This window comes from Orcinus orca, chromosome 9 (assembly GCF_937001465.1).
Source record: "Orcinus orca chromosome 9, mOrcOrc1.1, whole genome shotgun sequence".
NCBI classification, from domain to species: Eukaryota; Metazoa; Chordata; class Mammalia; order Artiodactyla; family Delphinidae; genus Orcinus; species Orcinus orca.
The window spans coordinates 31,893,858-31,914,930 of record NC_064567.1 but is presented as its reverse complement, the minus strand read 5'-3'; the positions used below and the strand labels follow the sequence as shown (position 1 = coordinate 31,914,930).

General features: G+C 37.5%; 1 protein-coding gene across 9 annotated transcripts in view; it reads left to right on the top strand.

The window, feature by feature from the left end:
- The window catches only part of CFTR (CF transmembrane conductance regulator), a 196,442-nt gene that overhangs the window by 134,629 nt on the left and 40,740 nt on the right, over nt 1-21,073 (top strand). For all 9 annotated transcript variants that reach the window (XR_004483338.2, XM_033428228.2, XM_049715192.1 and 6 more), the window contains 3 exons: nt 2,361-2,511; nt 3,597-3,824; nt 6,780-6,880. Coding sequence is in view for 8 of the 9 variants with exons in the window: in XM_033428228.2 (XP_033284119.1) it covers nt 2,361-2,511; nt 3,597-3,824; nt 6,780-6,880 (480 nt within the window). In the remaining variant the exon portion in view is untranslated. The remainder of the gene's footprint in view (nt 1-2,360; nt 2,512-3,596; nt 3,825-6,779; nt 6,881-21,073) is intronic.

Sequence of the window (21,073 nt, the reverse complement as noted above, 5' to 3'; positions counted from 1 at the left end):
CCAGGTTTACCCACCTTCTCCATTCTTCTCAAACCCTATGTGATATCTTGGTTGGGTTGGCTGCACAATTCTTCCTGTTCTATTGTAAAATAGTTATTGTCATTCCTAAGAATCTCCACCATATCAGCAATAATTAGGTCAGAAAGAGAGAAACAAATACCGTATGCTAACACATATATATGGAATCTAAAAAAACAAAAATGGTCATGAAGAACCTAGGGGCAAGACAGGAATAAAGACACAGACTTACTAGAGAATGGATTTGAGGATACGGGGAGGGGGAAGGGTAAGCTGGGACAAAGTGAGAGAGTGGCATGGACATATATACACTACCAAACCTAAAACAGATAGCTAGTGGGAAGCAGCCGCATAGCACAGGGAGATCGGCTTGGTAATTTGTGACCACCTAGAGGGGTGGGATAGGGAGGGTGGGAGGGAGAGAGACGCAAGAGGGAAGAGATATGGGGACATATGTATATGTATAACTGATTCACTTTGTTATAAAGCAGAAACTAACACACCATTGTAAAGCAATTATACTCCAATAAAGATGTTAAAAAAAAAGAAAAAACAAACAAAGAAAAAATAATGATCACTTTCCCCACCCATTGTTATAATCCAACAGCTCCAGATTGGAATTACATGGTAAAAATAGCACAAGACAAATGAACACAGTGCCGTTCACAACTGTCAACAGCAAACAAAAAAAAACCCTGATTCTAATGGAATAGCTGAACGTTTCCATGTTGCCAATGCAATAGCATTTGTGTTTCAGACATACTGGTATTTAATATGGTGGCCCATTTAAATTAAATTGTATTTCCTAGTAAATAATGCTTGGAAGTTAATTTTTCTCTTTTTTTCAAAAGATCCTATTTCTGAGAAATAAATACCCTCAGTTAAACAACTGAGTCCTTCGCCATTGATGAAGTCTTGTCATGTAGTAACTGGGGCGTTTGAGGCTTTCTCATTGTACTGGTGGAACTTGTAGGGCAAGAACAGAATAGAGAAGACTTTCTTTAGATTATTGAGTCATCATATGTACTTAGTCCAGTGTTTGGCACTGTATTTATCTGAGTATTTGTTGAAAGAAAATGAGTGAACGGCTTATTGTAGAATTTGATGATGGACACCTTAGAGGCATTTTCCCTAGAAAAGTATCATTGAGATATGATCATCCGAAGCTTTAGATGAACATAACAACCCATTCAAAGAAGATTTATGCAGATCTTAGTTACATGCTTATTCATGTTTTCATCTACCAAAATGTTCTGTATTTCTGTATCGGTTGTACATGTGTTGTACAAAGTACATTGGTTGTACAAAGTACATATGTCACCCATGGCAGTTGGTAGACAACTGGCTCAGTGATTATCAGATAGATGTTATGATAGGTTTATTTTTCAACCCTTGTTGTGACAGTTACTTTATTTATGCTTTATTCACATGGGGTATTGTGGAACAAATGTTAGCAGATTTTTTTTAATATGTATGGATTTAGTGTCCTTTGGAAATATAGAATTTAAGCATTGAACTTGATCTGAAGAACACCAATATGGTTAACTTGTTTCTGAGACTGCCCACAAGGATCCAGTTTTGAGGGTGGATAATGTGAAGATATGTCTCTAATGAATGGGCTTGACTGAAACACAAAATTCATTTGATAATATATGAGAGAAAAGTGGTCTAATTTCAAATTAAATCAGCCATACCCCCCAAATCTTCTTTTTTCTTTTTTTTTGAGCCTCTAGGTCATCTTCGATTGTTTTAAGGAACAGTAACAAAAACAGGAAGGGGAGTGAAATTTATTAAGTATACTTTTTTTTTTTTAATCTTAAATGTTAATCAACTAGGTTTGGAGAAATTAAGCAGCTTGCCTAGATGACCAAGCCTACCAGATTTTTCTGACTCAAAAGGCTCCAAGATGAATGCCCAATTTTCAGAAATTGTCTGAACAAAATAAATCCTAAAATTTCATATTCATACTAAAATTATTTTAAAATATAAAGTTTGTTTTAAAAGAAGCCCAGGCTAGAAAAAAATTATGTTCATTTAAAATTTATTTGTCATACAGCACTTTAAAGTGTATAGGAAGTGAGTATATACTAAGATGCAAGAATACCGTGTTTTCTAAACTTCAAAATATTATTATGAGCAACCTAAACAATTTTTGGAATTTTGATAGAACTTACGAAAAACGTACTTTGAGGTGGCTGCCTTCCCAGTATGAAGGTACCTGCCCCGTATTAAGAATGGAACAGAGTGTGAAGACCCTATTTAGAAAGATGTTGCTAACATACCTTGTCCACTTTGCAACACGGAACTATTTACTTACCAGTGTATTTTCTTTGATCCCACAGTTGTTATTAATTGTGATTGGGGCTATGGCGGTAGTCTCAGTTTTACAACCCTACATCTTCCTAGCTACAGTGCCAGTGATAGCGGCTTTTATTCTATTGAGAGGCTACTTCCTCTGCACCTCACAGCAACTCAAACAGCTGGAATCTGAAGGTATGATGCAGCCTATGCAACGCTCACCTGGGAAAATATCACAAGAGCTATTCGTGGATATTTACCTGTGATTTATGTACCTTTCCAAAATTTTTTTCCTATTTTTAAACTCTTGCATTATATGACAATGACTTTTAAAAACATCTATTTCAACTGTGATCCAGGCCGTGTCTGTACATTCTCATCATATATAACTCTCTTGGGTCTCATACTTTTGTTATTCATTAGATCTTAAGTATTATTATTGAGAATTTGACCTTTGTCTTCTTTCAGATTTAAAATATAATGTTAAACCACAAACTATCCCCCCCCAAAAAAATAGTATAAGTAGGAAAAGGAAACAGTAAATTATAAAGAACACATAGATTGTTTTTATTAATTAATGACCATGTGACTTCATTTTGATTTTAAAACAAGTATATAGAGTCTTAGGAGGCTTGATGTATATGATATCCATTCATAATCATATAAACTAAAATTTGAAAAGATAGTGCTACTATCACTAAATGTTTGTGTGTGTTCCCAAATGGTACTGGACAAAATTCTTCCCTCTGGCTTGTTTTCAGACACCTTTCCTTTCTCTCCTGGGGGTCTGCCTTTTTGTGTGCCCCCAAACACTGCTTGAGCTCTTTGGGAAGCACATTGTTCAGTAACAGCCTTTGTTTGGGTGCATTTTCAGGGGATATATTTCCAGTGTGTTTCTGCATTGAAGGTTATTTGCTAAATTAAGTCACATAAACTTTCTTAATTGAGGCCTTGAATAAATTGTCTCAAAAGAAAAACATTTTCTCTGATTAATTTAGGATTAGTCAGATAAACAATGCCCAGTGGTAGCCAAGGAATATGAATAAATAATGGCAGTGATTTTATAATAAGTTCCCATCCATGGTAACCAAGTAAAAAAGAGGGTAACTCATTAAAAAAATAACAGATTGCATCTATTCAAAGTACAGCACCAGAATGAAAAGCCTTTTTAACCAATGACGTTTGTTGTTTGGTTATTCTTTAAGCCACTCTTTTTAAAGTAAGAATTTGCATTATGTGTTTACATGACTTGCATTATTTTCTATGGGAATATTTCACAGGCAGAAGTCCAATTTTCACTCATCTTGTTACGAGCTTAAAAGGACTATGGACACTTCGTGCCTTTGGACGGCAGCCTTACTTTGAAACTTTGTTCCACAAAGCTCTGAATTTACATACTGCCAACTGGTTCTTGTATCTATCAACACTGCGCTGGTTCCAAATGAGAATAGAATTGATTTTTGTCCTCTTCTTCATTGCTGTTACCTTCATTTCCATTTTAACAACAGGTACTGTGAGCTCCTTAACTATTTAGCTAAGCATTTAATTTAAAGCTTTGCCAACCAATAAAATGCTACATTCTTATAGGTGAAAAATTTTAGGTATCTTTAAATCAATTTTTTGAGAGTTAATTGATCAAAAACTTTGTTTATTGTTGAATGAATGATTTCTTTGAATTAGAGATGTATGCAGTTGAAAAACTGAGATACAAGGAGTGTCAGATAACAAATCTGTGATTCAAAGAGAAAAACCATCTAATACTCTCATTTTGATAAAGGATCTTGGCTTCAAAAGTAACAGGTCTCTTTATTAAAGAACTCTCTGAATAGGGGAAAAGAAACATCCAAATTTATATACAGATACACACAAAACCTCCATCCCTGGTAAATTTTGTTCTTTTAACCACCTGTTGGTGCAATTTGTCATCCTGATGTGAACTTTGCATGGTGAAAAACTGCCACAGAAGTGAAAGAACTTAGGTGAAAGTGCCATGTTTTTCAAATACAGATGTTCTGAGTTTTAGGATCTTTGGGTGACAAACGTAAACTATTTCATCGTAAGTAAAATGAAAACCTATATAGACAAGTGAGCTCTTCTAATTAAAAAAGGTGAATTACTGAGCTATAAGAAAAGTTGAAATATCTTATATATGTGACTGTGGACAGAGATGCAGAGTGACTGCCAAATCTGAGGGGTCGTTCGTTTCTAAGAATAGAATCCGGATCAAACAAAATGAAGTGCGTGTTGGAGAATTATAGGAGGACCTCGTGGAGCACAGGGTGGGAGGCACACGGAGCCTCCAGGGAAAATGGGACAGGCGTGGAGAGTCAGACTCAGAGCTTCCTGTCTCTGGGCACTGGATGCCGGCTGTGCCCACTCCTTCCTCTGGCTACTTCATTCATTTCTCTTTCTCTGAAGACTGGCTTCCCTGATGTCCCTGAGCTGTGCTACAGTGATCTTATATGGCCTCTCCATTCAGGCCCTTTGAATGAACAGCTGACTTCCTCTGTCCAGTTACCAAGTATGGGCAAGAACCGAAAACAGGGTCATTTTGGCTGAAGGGTCCACCTGCCATCCACACAGGTGCCGTGAGAGTAGTGGATTCCCCGCCTTCACTGTTCTCTCAGCCTAGGGCGATGGGAAATTACTCTATGAAAGGAATATAAAGGGTCAGGCAAATGAACTAAATCCTTAGCAGTACAGTAATTTGGGGCAACTTTAAAACAAAATAAAATCTCTTTTGCAGTTCAGAATTTTTAAAAAATTTTGCCTTTGATTAAGTTATTTGAAATGGGATCCAAGAGGGCTGAGTGAACAAGGATTTGTTAACAGTGAATTCAAACCAATATATCATGTGCTATAACATAATGGTTAAGGATCTGATTGAGTCCCGATTTACCAGGCATGATAGTCAAAGCATTTAGCAATCAGTATAGTTCAGGACCTATCCATTAAATCAGATGCCGAGCCAGAGTGAATGTTAGCCACACAGCTAATAACAACCCTGCCTCTGCTGGTCTTCAGCTGTGGTAACTTGTACACTTTAACTAACTTCTCTAAAGCCCTCATTTTCCTCATGTATAAATAAACATAATGATAGTACCTATCCCGTAAGTTTGTGGTGAATATTAAACGTGATAATTTGTATAAAACACTTAGTATAGTGCCTGGTCCATAGTAAGCACCTGAAAATCTCATATTACTTATTATTGTTATTATTTTTAAAATTTTATCTTACTCTCATCTTAATCTTCAGAATGAGTAATATATTGGGGCCCTGGATAAATCTTACCTATTTAGAATAAATGATTTAGTATGAAAAGCACATACCTGCTATCTATGGTTTGTTTTCTGTTAGAGGAATTGTAGAAGCAAAGTTTCAATTCATAATAATGGGATGAATTATTTCTCCCAATTTTAGAACCCTATGACAGTTTTATCATGCATTACAGATGCAAAGACTGACTCTCAATTGAGACTTGATAACCTAAATTTATAATAATTTAAGAACATTCCTATTAGAAAAATTGTAGGGCTATGAATAGAGAGTATTTATGAATTTTAATTAGTGGTCCCCTGTAGCCCTTAAAAACTATTTAATTAGACATTTAAGTATTGTTCTTCCTGGGTGAACGAGTCAATTTTTTTTTTAACATAAAGAGCAGTCTTCTCTTTTTCCAAATGGCAGACCCATGAGTTCTGACTTCCCCATGAAACTCGAAGTTCTTTCTTCCCAGCAGCATCTGATTGGCAGAGAAAGTCCTCCTCGCAAAGGCATGAAGTACATCTAAACATCTTCTGGATGCTGTTCACACACATATCTCTCCTACTTTTGACTTCTTTGTAGAGGAGCTTATTCAGACACAGTACTTTTTTTCCATTGTCCATTATTTGAAGTCTTTGAAGGTATTATTACTTACAGAGTAATAGTAGAAGGGATAAAAGTGATATTTACCCAACACCAACATCCCCTTCAATATCTGAAGCATTTAAAAAAGGGCAACTTGGGCTTCCCTGGTGGCGCAGTGGTTGAGAGTCCACCTGCCGATGCAGGGGACACGGGTTCGTGCCCCGGTCCGGGAAGATCCCACATGCTGTGGAGCGGCTGGGCCCGTGCGCCATGGCCGCTGGGCCTGCGCGTCCGGAGCCTGTGCTCCGCAACGGGAGAGGCCACAACAGTGAGAGGCCCGTGTACCGCAAAAAAAAAAAAAAAAAAAAAAAAAGGTAACTCTTTCCTAATAGTCAATCACTCTTTGATTTAAAATGTTGGTTGAATACTTATTATATACAGGGCATATTATTACTAGGGATACATGCTGTGGGGATCTGAGATGAAAAATGGTTAAAACTGGCACAGAATCAAAATGTAACTTTAATATGTGCCCTCTTCTAGGAATACATAAAGTGGCTCACAGAAGAGAGAAATAGCATAAAGTTTGTTTATATCTTTTTTCCACCTATAGGTGAAGGAGAAGGAACAGCTGGGATTATTCTAACTTTAGCCATGAATATCATGGGTACACTACAGTGGGCCGTAAACTCTAGCATAGATGTGGATAGCTTGGTAAGTATTATTCTTTTTATCTTCTATGAAAAAAAATTCAGATGAACCAAAAAGTATAGGTAATAACATAAGGGATGACTATATACCCAGACCCAGTTTAAGATATAAAAAACACTGCGGATAAATCGAAGGTCACTATCTATCTCTCATTAAACCCATAACTCTTCTTTCCTCCACATCAATAGCCACAATCAAGATCTGGTGCTGCGGTGAACATTCTTGCAGTCTCCTTGCCCAGGATTTTTCTAGGATAGCTATCCAGGAGTGGTATTGCTAGGCCATAGAATTCACCCACGTTCAACTTTACAAGATGGTGCCAAATTGTTCTAAGATCTGTTGTACCAGTTTAACCTCCCATCAAGAGAGTATAAGAATTCTCAGAGGTCCATAGCTATGACATGCAACACTTGATATTGTCAGACTTTGGTTTAATTGAAGTATAGTTGATTTACAATACTGTGTTAGTTTCAGGTGTACAGTGAAGTGATTCAGTTATATATATATTTTTCAGATTATTTTCCATTATAGGTTATTACAAGATATTGAATATAGTTCCCTGTGGATACAGTAAATCCTTGTTGCTTATCTATTTTATATAAAGTAGTTTGTATCTGCTAACCCTATACTCTAATTTATCCCTCCGCCCCTCCCTTTCCCCTTTGGTAACCATAAGTTTGTTTTCTATGTCTGTGAGTTTGTTTCTGTTTTGTATATAGATTCATTGGTATTACTTTTTAGATTCCACATATAAGTGATAATATATAGCATCTGTATTTCTCTGTCTGACTTACTCATTAGTATGATAATCTCTAGGTCCATCCATGTTGCTGCAAATGGCATTATTTCATTCTTTTTTATGGCTGAGTAGTATTCCATTGTATATATGTACCACATCTTCTTTATCCATTCATCTGTCGATGGACACTTAGGTTGCTTCCATGTCTTGGCTATTGTAAACAGTGCTGCTGTGAACATTGGGGTACATGTATCTTTTTGAATTAGCTTTTAACTTTTCCAGACATATGCCCAAGAATGGGATTGCTGGATCAAATGGTAGCTCTATTTTTAATTTTTTTAAGGAACCTCCCCATACTGTTTTCCATAGTGGCTGCACAAATTTACATTCCCACCAGTAGTGTAAGAAGGTTCTCTTTTCTCCACAACCTCTCCAGCATTTATTATTTGTAGACTTTCTGATGATAGTCTTTCTTGTCAGACTTTTTAATTTTGGAAATCTGATGGGTATGAAGTGAATGCTAAGGAGATAGGGCAGCTTAATACATACTTATTGGCCATATGAGATTCCTTCTCTGTTAATTGCTTGTGCATTTCGATTGCTCATTTATCAAGTAGATTGGTTTCTTTCTTAATTCATTTGTTGGAGTTTATGAATTCTGAATCAGTTATCACTTCTTTACATTTCAAACATGGTCCTTCAGTCAGTGGCTTAGCTTATAGTATCTTTTGATGAAAAGAAACTTTTAAGTTTAATGAAGTTAAATTTTTCAGTATTTTCCTTTATGTTTTGTGCTTTTGGTATCTTTTTAAGAAATCCTCCCCTATCTTGGGTTTTCAAATTTATCAGCATTACATTTTTCATAATATTTTTTCATATTTTTAAAATTTCCACAGTCTTTTTTTTTTTCTTTGGTGGTAGCTCCTCATTCTTAAGTGTTTATCATTGCCTTCTCTTTTTGCTTGGTCAATATTGCCACATATTTATGTAATTTATTACTGTGTACAAAGACCATATTTTGGTTTTGTGATTTCTCTTGTTTTGGTTCCTTGGAGTGCAGAGCCTGCAGTAATGTATGTGAGGTAACACTGTGTCCAGGGCACAAATGCCATGGCAGCAAGAGTGAGAGATAAATGGAATCAAGGCATATTTCCCCTTTTTATTTAAAAAACAAATGCATGGGCTTCCCTGGTGGCGCAGTGGTTGAGAGTCCGCCTGCCAATGCAGGGGACACGGGTTCATGCCCTGGTCTGGGAAGATCCCACGTGCCGCGGAGCGGCTGGGCCCGTGAGCCATGTCCGCTGAGCCTGCGCGTCCGGAGCCTGTGCTCCGCAATGGGAGAGGCCACAACGTGAGACGCCCGCGTATCGCCACAAAAAAAAAAAAAAAAAAAAGCATAATTTTCATCCGATGGTATAGTTGGTCTGGATGGATAGCTTCATCATCAACTTCTATTAGTCTAGCTGGAGTACTGTATTCAAAATCAGACATCCAATACTATATTTGTGGACGGTCTAGAAACCCATGTTGGGAATGACTATATAACACTTGTTATTACCCTTTTGGCTTAGGTTCTTTTTATTATTCTCTGAGACAGTTGACGTGTTCTCAGAATGCACACATTTGTTCAGCTGTGAAATTTGTATAATCAATTCCTGTCAGAACAAGTATCATTATAAAAAATACTTCTGTAGGGAAAATCCAAACCTTTTCATGCCCTCTTCTTGTCTATGTGACTTAATATTTTATTTAACCAAAGCATTGTAGTAATTCATTGAAATGTAATTTAACCTTAACCTGATTTATGGCAGGGTTTTTTTCTTTTCTTTTAACATCTTTTTTTTTTTTTTTTTTTTGAGTTTGACCAACTCTTTTTAGTGACGCCATTCATCTCCTCACTTAGCTCTTACGCTTTTGGGGTTGAGTCTTGTCAATGTACTTTAAAATGTTTCTGTTGGAAAATAGCAGGAAGGTAGTAAGTACATATTGTGCTGGCATCTATTTAATTCTTTGTTCAAACTTTCTACAACTTTGACTTTACGATGAAAATCCTCATGCACTTCACTTCATTTTCTTTATCTGAAAGCATCTCTTTACCTCGTATATGCACAATTCCTTTCTGTTTGTCACATTAATTTGCTTGGTTTATGTAACAGCCTCTACAGCCTCTCTTTGTTTGGTGTCTGTCTGTTTTGCATGTCTAATCTCCATTAAAATTTCCTTCAGGCATTTTTATTTCTCTAGTTTTTCACATGGTCATCCTGGGCTTTGTGACCTGTGCTTTGACATTGTTTCGCCTCCGACATTGTTTCACCTCCTGGCATAAAAGGATCTTTGCAAAAAACTATTATGTTCTAATACAATCTATGAAAAGTATCAATATTTGCATTTCATCATATATTTTAAAGTCGTTTTCTTTTCTTTGAATATCAAAGCGATCATGTTAGTTTTCATTTCCCTGCCAAACAGCACAACTGGTCTTTCCTGGGCCTCTATCTAGTTATTAATTCCCATCTTGCTGCTTCCACCTCTGCAACTGCTAAAGTTGTCCAGTAATCTGTTGGTTTTCACCTAGCATACGTTGAAAGTAGAAGGGGAGAGAGGTCTGCCCTCAAATTTCATGTTTACATATATGTTAACACTAAAGGTCCTTGTGACCTCTGAAGTAAAAACTCACTTTACTTTATTGAGTTCTGAAATGGATTTAGACCTGAGTTTAAAATGCAGTAAACAGGGTGTTTTGTTTGACACACACTTTTAGTTTTTCAGTACAAAGGTACCCAGAGAAAAACGTCTTTAGACTTGGAAAGAATATTTCATTTATGCATCTGGCTGGGTTTAGGCATGAACAAAGAGTCAACCATCAACAGAAATACGATGTTATAAAAATGGCAATATGACTTTTCTTCTACTGCTCATCCATTGCTTAACCCAGGTGCCTAGCTTTCATTAGCTTTCAAACAGTAGAGGTAATATTTGGAGGATAACACTTCCTCATCACAACCTCAGGTATCTTTGCATTTATGACTGACTGCACATCTCAGATGTTGGCACTCAGAACTGGTCAACAACCCTTTTATTACATTTTCCTAATAAATTCTCTATTTTATTCCCTAAGATGGTTCTTTCCCACCTTTTGTCTCTTCTTAGATGCTCCAATAATTCCACCCCCTGCATTCTCAGCCAATGACCTTGCTACATACTATATAGAAAAAACATGCAACCAGGAAGAATTCCCTCCTTTCTCTCCACCACCCTTCTGCACCACTACTCATATGCTCCAGTGCTCTCTGTGTCTTCGCTCCTGTATAAAGGCCAGTGATATGCAATCAACCCCTCTTTGTGGGACCTTTCTCCCTAGCATAAAACTACCATCCTGGGAAGCTGCTGCATAGCACAGGGAGATCAGCTTGATGCTTTGTGACGATCTAGAGGGGTGGGATAAGGAGGGTGGGAGGGAGCCTCAAGAGGGAGGGGACATGGGGATATAGGTGTACATATAGCTGATTCAGTTTGTTGTACAGCAGAAGCTAACACAACACTGAAAAGCAATTATACTCCAATAAAGATATATATATTTTTTTAAAAAACCTGCCATCCCTTGATCTCCAGCTAGCACTCCATTTCTTTGACCAATTTTCAGCAAAATTTCTTAAAAGAGTGCCTGACTCCATTTCCTCCCCCCCCCATTCTTTACATAACCTGCTTCATTTCATTTCCATCATCCCCAGCACTCATGACCAACATCTTTCCAGAGCCAGCATCTTTGTTTCTCTCAACCTCTCAGCAGTTACTTAGGCCATGGACATGTCCTTCTTGTGATCCTTTCTTCTCTCCATAGGGTGATGCTCCTCCCACCTCGTTTTCCCGCTACCTCTCTGGTTCCTCCATAGTTCTCAGTGCTGGCCTCTCATCTTCTTGCAGAGCTCTAAACATCAGCTGTATTCCAGCCCTCCTCTAACTACACTTTCTCTAGCTGTTATCTAACTCCATGCTTCAGAAATCATCTCTCAATGCATTACACATTCATATCTCTAATTTAGACCACTCCCCTGCCCTCTAAATAGATATCCATCTACTAACTTGACACCTCCCGGTGTTTATAAAACACAGTGATAGAATGTCTTCCAGTAGACTCGACATTCTAGGGCAAAAGCTCTTGTTTGGAATCTCCTCAAAATATGCTTGCAGTATCAAGAGACCATTAAAAGTGAACAAAACTTCTACCTACTAGTTTGTCTAGTTTTATATAGCAGTTTGGAAAAAAAATCATCTGAACATTGTCACCTTATGAACAGCATAGTGTAATAGGTTGTGAATAACCCCAGAGTTATCAGAGTCCAACTTAATAATTCCCACTAGAAACCCCCATGTTAGGGGATTTCCAATTATTTCAATTGATATCACAGTGTTTTAAAAACTATTATTTCTAATTCACTCTTCATTTTGACATGAATAGCATGTATGTCTCTCTATTCATTTCAGTTGTGTATCTCATACTGTTCTGTAGATGGGATGAAAAGAGAAGTGTTAATTCTTTTTAGCTCCATTCCTCACATACTATATGGATTATAGTTGTTATTGCTAAAGCTATTATCTTAAAATTTTTGTGTTCTTAATTAACAAAGCTGTGTACTTACTTATTTTATTTGGATTCACAAGATGCCTGCCATTTTTAGTACCATAAAGCTTCTCTGTCTCCTATTGTTAGCTACTTAAACATTATATATCTTAAATAGGCTGTGCATACCTAGATTTTTGCCTCCATGAATGAGTGAAAATTAAATAAATAAATAAGAGGTAGAAAGGATGAAAGGTGATGAGGTGATGTTTCAGACTTAGTGGTTATCAAGCCGTCTGGTGACTAGTGAATTGCCCACACTCATAGTCTCAATGTTTGAATGAGGCAGTTGACAATTCATCTGTTTTCAGGACTGTCTACATCCTAGTGAGCACAGCTAAAAGATCTGAGCATATGAATAGTATCTACTGCCTTAATTTACCAATTGCAGCAGCAGATAAGCCATCCCTGTTATAGAGTGTGTTCCTAATAACACAGGATTAAAGGAAGCCGCCGGGATGAGCAGGGAAGAATGTGCCTCTGTACGGTTCACAGTTAGATTCCAGTTAATGAGTTTTCAGAAAGTTCTTGCAAGATTGATGTAATCTGAGAAGAGTTTTCTGTCAATAGAAACTCCCTCTGTTTCTCCTTTGTCCTTTTATTGACCGTGTTTATTTTGGGTTCCAGTAAAGATCAAGTGACTGATTGTATAATGACCAACAAGAAACCTGATGGGAGGAGAAGTGGGGAACCTGCCTTTTCTTCAGTGCTCCTGATGCCTAATTCTATTTTGGTTAGAAATTTTTTAAGCTTCTGTTAGCTCTGACATTCTCTTCTGAACCTATGAAAGAGTTCAAGTCTTGACTGGCATGTATACAGGCACTATTCCAGGTGCTCTCAGGAATCACACATATCTGCCACTGTCCCTGAATGCTCATGTCCAATGATTAGGTCATTCACCACTGCAGTTGTCAGAGCTGATAAAGAACTCTGAACCAGTGTGTTACTGGAACCAAGAAAGACAAAGAAAGCACCATTAAGATGTTCTTGGGTCTTGAATTAGTAGGAGAGGCTTATGAGAACCTGAAGGGATTGCGGGAGTGTGGAAAAGTTGGGAAAATTTGTTGAGCTTTGTGCCTGTCACTTTAACTTTCTGGGTTTAGAATTTTTCATTTGTACCAAGAAGGAATGGATTAGAACAGAGGTTCTCAACCTGACAGCGCATGTGGAAACTTTATAAAGAGAGAGATTACTCAGGGTCCTCTAAGATTAGTTAAAGCCGTTCTCTTCGTTGGGGGCGAGGTGACCAGGCATGATGTCTATCTTTTAAAAAGTGTTCCAGGTGATTCTGGTATATCTAGACTTGTGAATCACTGGATTGGATGGTCTCTAAGATTCATTTTCACTCCAGTTTTCTGAGAGTCATGGCACGGAGTCAGCAAGCTTTGTCTATAAAGGGTTAGATAGTACTTTTTTCAGCCTTGTGAGCTATGTGGTCTCTATGGCAATTATTCAACTCAGCCTTTGTCGGGCAAAGCTAATGTAAACAATGGATGTGACTGGATCTGGCCATTGGGCCATAGTTTTGCTGACCTCTGGTCTATGGGATAGAATTTACCTTGGAACTGACAGACCATCAGCAAATTATTTTTGTCCTGTATATCAACCAATGACACATATAAATCTGTATAAGACATATAAAGGATGGTGCTTAATGAGAGAGAACTTGGGGAAGTTGCACTATCTCAAAATTAAGATGCTTATGGAAAATCAAAACCTTGGGAAAATATTTTGATTTGTTGTTCTGGATTTTGTTTTTTAGTAAATCTTCTCTTCTTGAGATTTCCTTTGAAATATGTTTAATGGATACCACATAGACCCAGTTGCATTCACCAAGCACTTGCTGATGGCCTATCATGTGCTTTTAAAAAACAGTAACACCAGAAAGAGTTCAAGTTGGAGTAATAGATTCAGTAAGTGATACCAGACCTTTTCAGATAGGTAAATTTAAGAGTCTTCCTTTGCCTATTGGCACTTAGTACCTTGATTATTGAAACTCTTAATTATTAAAATAGGCACAACATATTTGATACCTCCACGTTTATTTAGGATATGTCTTTTGTCATTAGTTGTAATGTGTTTTCTTTCTCTTTCTCACTTCTTACAGTCAGAAAAAGTGACATTGACTTGCCATGTGATTTGCCACAAGTTAAATAGCAAGCTATAATAATTTCCAAAGGGTTAGAATTTATAGTATACTATAAGTAACTCACTTATGCTGTTAATAATTTATAACAATACAGTTCTGATTGACTTTTTAAGTGCTCTAGGAGCATAAGTAATGGGTGCAGAAAGATAGACCAGAGTTTCAAGAATATGTTTTGGGCAGAGTCTGTTTCTATAATAACCATTATCTCTTTTTTTTTTTTTTTTTACATCTTTATTAGAGTATAATTGCTTTACAATGGTGAGTTAGTTTCTGCTTTATAACAAAGTGAATCAGTTATACATATACATGTGTTCCCATATCTCTTCCCTCTTGCGTCTCCCTCCCTCCCACCCTCCCTATCCCACCCCTCCAGGTGGTCACTACTCAACCATTATCTCTTAAATCTATATGCATGGCTTAAAGATTATGCCGATGACTCTAATGTGGTCTTGGGTCTCAGGTCTCTAGTTAGTTGATTCTGAAAAGCATTTAGTTTGGGTCTACCAGGAAGAATCTATGATTTAAAACACTTTAATCCTCCCTTTCATGTACTTCACATTTTGAAAATCTCTCTTGCAAAATGTGTGTTATTTCACATGTCACTCTTCTAGATGATTCTCTTCACATTTATTTCTTATAATCTTCTTATAACAACCAGTTATGAAAACTCTTTACAGTGTTGCCAGCCAGATCTCAGGCTTATGAAATATATTTTCTATCATCATGGCTTTTGGGGTATTACAGCATGTAGTTTAGGTGTTAATGCACAGTTTTGATGTACTGGTTTCCAAATAACCAAAAGGATGAAAGGAAAAAGAGCAATATTTTGTGAGGGAGAGGAGTCTGGCTTCCTGACTTGCCCTAGAATAGATCTTTAAGCCTCTTTGTTAATGAAAGGTGGAAAGGAAAATCAGGAATCATTTTCTTTTTCACTAAATATATGTTATAAAGTTGAGATGAGGCTGTGGAGCTGTCTTTTCCCAAAAGACTCTGTTCTCCTGATGCTTAGATTAGTAATTTAGACCAACGGTCCCCAACCTTTTTGGCACCAGGGACCGGTTTCGTGGAAGACAATTTTTCCACGGACGGGGGGTTGGGGGGTTGGTTCAGGTGGTAACGCGAGCGATGGGGAGCGGTGGGGAGCGGCAAATGAGGCTTTGCTCGCTGCCCAACCGCTCACCTGCTGTTGTGCGGCCCTGTTCCTAACGGGCTGCGGACCTGTAGAGGTCCGCAGACTGGGGGTTGGGGACCTCTGATTTAGATGCTATCATAAAGATAATGAGATTCAGTTTTAAAGATTGACTCAGGAGAATTTTTTGAGCATAGTAAATTTAAATAATCAAGCCCAAAATTAAGCAGATGCTACTCAAGCAAAAATCCCACTTCATTTTAGTTCAACTCCAATTTTATAGAAATCTGTGCAAATTATATCAAGTTTTCCTCTTCATGTGAGGAAAGGTTTGATGTTTCAGTGCCTGAGTCTCATTTTGGCTTCATCATTTACTTCTTAAAATCTAAGACACATTCTCCCACCTAAGCTGGTAATGGCTACGTTGAGACTTTGCTGTCAGTGGGCTAGACAGAGCTTCCCCCTCATTCCTCTTCGGGAAACACGTTTCTATGCACAGAAGCAGCAGCTTACGGTTAAGGAGTTTGCCTGACTCCGTCTACAGAACTCTGAAAATTGCCAACTCTGAATTTCCATCCAGCTCCATCTACATAGCTGGACAATGGCGTGGCAGTTTTTACATATCACCTGAAAATGTTTAGACATTCCAAATTAGAGACAGAATTAAGTTAGTTTAAAAAGCTCAATGAAGACAAATATATGAGACTAAAAATAGTTTGGTATGTTACAACTTCCTTCTAATCCAGATAGCAGTGTATATTTTCAGGCTGAGAGGCCGAGGCTACAACTGCAGCCTGGATTTCCTGCTAAGGTCCTCACAGCACTGTCATTCTCCCTGCTCAGAAACTGCTTTCTGCATATGAGGTAGAACAATGCATTAATTCATTATGAACAAAGATTTATTAAGGGACTGCATGATGGTAAACACTAGATGGGGAAGATACAACAAACAATGCTTGAATAAGTTTACTGTAATAGCCACAGTGGATTTAACTGAAGCCCATAAGATGTAAGCTTCACGTTCTCCCACTTGCATGGAACCCTTTGAAGGCCCTATACTTAATTTTTTATGCGGAATTTTAATTCTTTTTCTTTCTTCTCTCTTTTTGAATATTGTTCCCTGTAAATCCTTGTTGTTATACAGTAAATCCTTATTGCTTATCTATTTTATTTATAGTAGTGTGCATCTGTTAATCCCATACTCCTAATTTATTCCCCCTTAGTAACCATAAGTTTGTTTTCTGTATCTGTGAGTCTGTTTCTGTTTTGTAGGTAGATTCATTAGTATTATTTTTTAGATTTCACATATAAGTGATATCATATAATATTTATCTTTCTCTGTCTGACTTGCTTCACTTAGTATGATATTCTCTAGACCCATCAATGTTGCTGCAAATGGCAATATTTCATCCTTTTTATGGCTAAGATTTCATTGTATATATATTCTTTTTCTTAAGAAGAGTCCCCTAAATTACTGAAGTTTCAGGTTCCACCAAACCTGGATCCATCCCTGATTGCAGGTGTGAATCTTTGGCTGTGAAATCAAGTGTACGAGAAATATGACTTGTGCTATAGTCAAATTTATTTTCTATTTGACATGCCTTCCGCCGAGTGGAAGAAACAACCTCAGCAAATACAGAGATCTTCCTAGAAGTGAAACTATAATAAATTGTGAGTGGAGTTTACAGGATACCAAGACCCTGAAGGAGGGGGCGTCTGGCCCTAGGTTGTCCCTTGTTGTGCTTGCTGTCTCCGAGACTATCTCTGACCTAGAAGTGTACAGTCCAGGTATATTGGGTCTTTGTCCTTCTGGTCCTGATTCTGAGCTCTCCCTAGGTGAGCTCTCTCTCTCTCTCTCAGCTGCTTCCATGTCTCTGAGGAATGGAAGACCCTGAGGGATCAAAGCATTGGGATTCTTTGGCTTCCCTTCAGCACCATTCTGGAAATACAAGAAAATCTGAAGCTATGTCAAGTTATCTATGTCTAGACATGCCAAGCATCCGTGTCCACTCTATTGCTCCTGTGCCATGCCGGGCACTGGAAGCTTCTCTAAGGCCCTCCTCATTCCTGGCTCCACCTTAGAAATGAGGCATAGGCTTCCTATGTTCTAAAATCCCTCAAATCTACTTGAGGAGAGAACCAGAGTTCAGTTGCAAGGCAGTGCTTCTTTTAAGAGGAACTGGTGTCTCAGCCCATTCATGAGTTGGATTGTGCAGTGAGGAGAGAGGCTATTTCTCATCCATCAGAATTTCATCCATGACTACTGTTTTTTACATAAACACTGTGCTTCGTGTCCTTCAGGTTTTGGTTTTTGAAGCTTAAAAGGCAATATTCATGTGGCTCAGAATTTTCAAACTGTCAATCTCTGACTACAAAGGCAAATTTTTGCAACTTGCAAGACTAGAAATGATTTTCTGTGCTCTGGTTCTGATGTAGCTTCTCCTTTGAGAGGCAGTGAAAGTAGAATGTGCAAATTGGAGAGCCTGCGAGGTACAAGGAATTAGTTAGCAATTCATAACATTATCTGGCCACATCATCTATTCAGTAGCGGCATTTCAGTGGCTGATAAACTGACCATAATGCAGGTGTCTGCCCTAGCCACCTTTTCTTCCCATCAGAAAATATTCTAACCCATTGAGTTGAGTGAATGTTCATGTGCTGTGGATGAGTGCCCATTGTTAAGGTGAACTAGTTCTTGGTCAGGGATATTTGACCATGCTGTGGGTAACTATAATAGCCTGTCTTGGGGTCACTTTATGCAATTAGACTATATGAAAGGTGACGAGTTGAAAATTGTTTTCTAAATTTGATAGGTACATTCCATCTATCATAGCTGACATTAGAAGTTCTGCATTCAAAAAACAAGCAAACAGGGCTTCCCTGGTGGTGCAGCGGTTGAGAGTCCGCCTGCCGATGCAGGGGACGCAGGTTCGTGCCCCGGTCTGGGAAGATCCCACATGCCGCGGAGCGGCTGGGCCTGTGAGCCATGGCCTCTGAGCCTGAGCGTCCAGAGCCTGTGCTCCGCTACGGGAGAGGCCACAACAGTGAGAGGCCTGCGTACCGCAAAAAAAAAAAACAAAAAAAAACCAAGCAAACAAAGAAGTTCTGGATTCACCCTTGCTAATGGAGAATGTAATTTGCTGTACTCAAACACAAATCCTTACACAGAAAGCTTATCCACTACATTTTAGTGCTACCAAAATAGTAGTTTTGAATGTCATTTTCTAATAACACCACATATAATTTTGAGTAGTTTAGATAGCAATATTTAAATGTTCTTTTTGATTGCTTGGAAGTATGAAAATACGATAGATTTTTGTTATACAGTACCTTTCTTGACATACTAAAGCACCTAACCAAAGACTAGTTCAGAATTCTTCACAGCATTGACATGCAGAAATGTCAACAGTTTACTTTAATTCAAAATTAATAAAAAATAACTGAATCAGGATTTAACAAACCCTGAAAATCACCCATAATTTGGAATTTAAAATACTATGTCAGAGGACTAGTTATAATATGCCTTTCATTTCCTCTAGAGTTAGTTATGATGGATGTGGGCTTTGGATACTTTTCACTTCCATTTACAGTGGGTTTGGCTTAAAAGGATTCCCTTTTTGAATTTTGAATAATTATTGAAGATACTTCAAAGATAGTCTCAAGACGAAGGAAATTGAAGCACACAATTACTAGACAGAAGAAAGCTCTTTATAAACAGCAGACTTGATCAGTGCATGTGAAAACAGGCAACGCTATTAGATTTGCTAAGGTGGAACTTTTAATGTTCAGTTAAGGATCAATGTCTAAACTTCTCAGATTCATCTACCAGTCATTCATACTAAAGGTGAAGAATTCTTCCCATTTCACCTTTTGATAATGAAAAATAGAAATAATAGAGACATATGCCCAAAGGCATTTCTTCCCACCATTTTTTTGCAAAAAGAATCATTTCTAATAATCTAAACCTTAACTATAAATACAATGATAAGAAATTAACATTGTAAAGGAGAAGGTTAAAATCTCGACTGGGTAAAGCCAGAATCAACAATTACTTTTAAGACAAAAAAATTTCTGTCTAGTAAGCTGTTAACACCTGTGAAGGACTAAGCCATAGAATCAAGGATGATATCTTTTAAAAATAGAAATTGAGGGCTTCCCTGGTGGCGCCGTGGTTGAGAGTACGCCTGCTGATGCAGGGGACACGGGTTTGTGCCTCGGTCCGGGAAGATCCCACATGCCGCGGAGCGGCTGGGCCTGTGAGCCATGGCCGCTGAGCCTGTGTGTCCAGAGCCTGTGCTCCACAATGGGAGAGGCCACAACAGTGAGAGGCCCGTGTACCGCAAAAAAAAAAAAAAAAAAAGAAATTGAGTGAATTCAAAGTCTCCAACTCTTTCTTCTTATTCATTTATTTATTTATATATTTAATCATTCACATATTTATCCCTTTATTCACTTAAATTTTTTCAAATATTTATTGGATGCTTATTATATGCCAGGCTATTTTAAAAATCAAATTCCAATAAATTATAGTTGTTCAGAGAAATATGTTCTTGTTAAAGAATTTAAGCACCTTTGAAAAATAGTTGAATTTCTTAATGCCATTTGCAGCAACATGGATGCAACTAGAGATTATCATACTAAGTGAAGTAAGTCAGAAGGAGAAAGACAAATACTATATGATATCACTTATATGTAGAATCTAAAATATGACACAAATGAACTTATTTACAAAACAGAAACAGACTCACAGACATAGAGAATGGACTTGTGGTTGCCAAGGAGGGTAGGCAGTGCAGGGGTGGGGGATGGATTGGGAGTTTGAGGTTAGCAGATGCAAGCCATTATATATAGAATGGATAAACAACAAGGTCCTACTGTTGCAAGGGAACTATATTCAATATCCTGTGATAAACCATAAGGGAAAAGAATATGAAAAAGAATTTATATACATATGCATAACTGAATCACTTTGCTGTATATCAGAAACTAACACAACATTGTAAATCAACTATACTTCAATAAAATACATTTTAAAAAATAATTTTAAAAATGGTTGAATTTTAAATACAGCTCTTACACACAGTCACATTTTGCTCAGCAATGGAAATTGATCTTTAAGTAATTCAGATTAAAAATGTAATATTTAACTACAGATATATGCCAGTGACTTAAATTTGTTTGAAGATTATTGTGGTTATTCAAAATTTACTAAGCCTCAAGAGTCCACTTACCACCCAGCTGACATAGAACTGTTGATAGTTATTAATGTACTGTGAGAGTAAGGCAAGACTCTTATGTAGTGGTTTAGAGGTGTGAAACATTTTATTATAATATACCAGTTGTAAAACATTGTGTAGTACTACTCATGGTAGAAAAAAGTTTTCCCCTTGACATCATCTATTCCCTTGAGTAGAGTTTGGCTATTTATGTGTGACTTGCATAACTGAGAATTTACTGATCACAAAAACAAGCAGTTTTATACAGAGCACATTTATAGAAATCCTAGTTAATTCTCTTGGTTAAGCTTTTAATTACATCCAGTTATTTCCTGTTAGTTC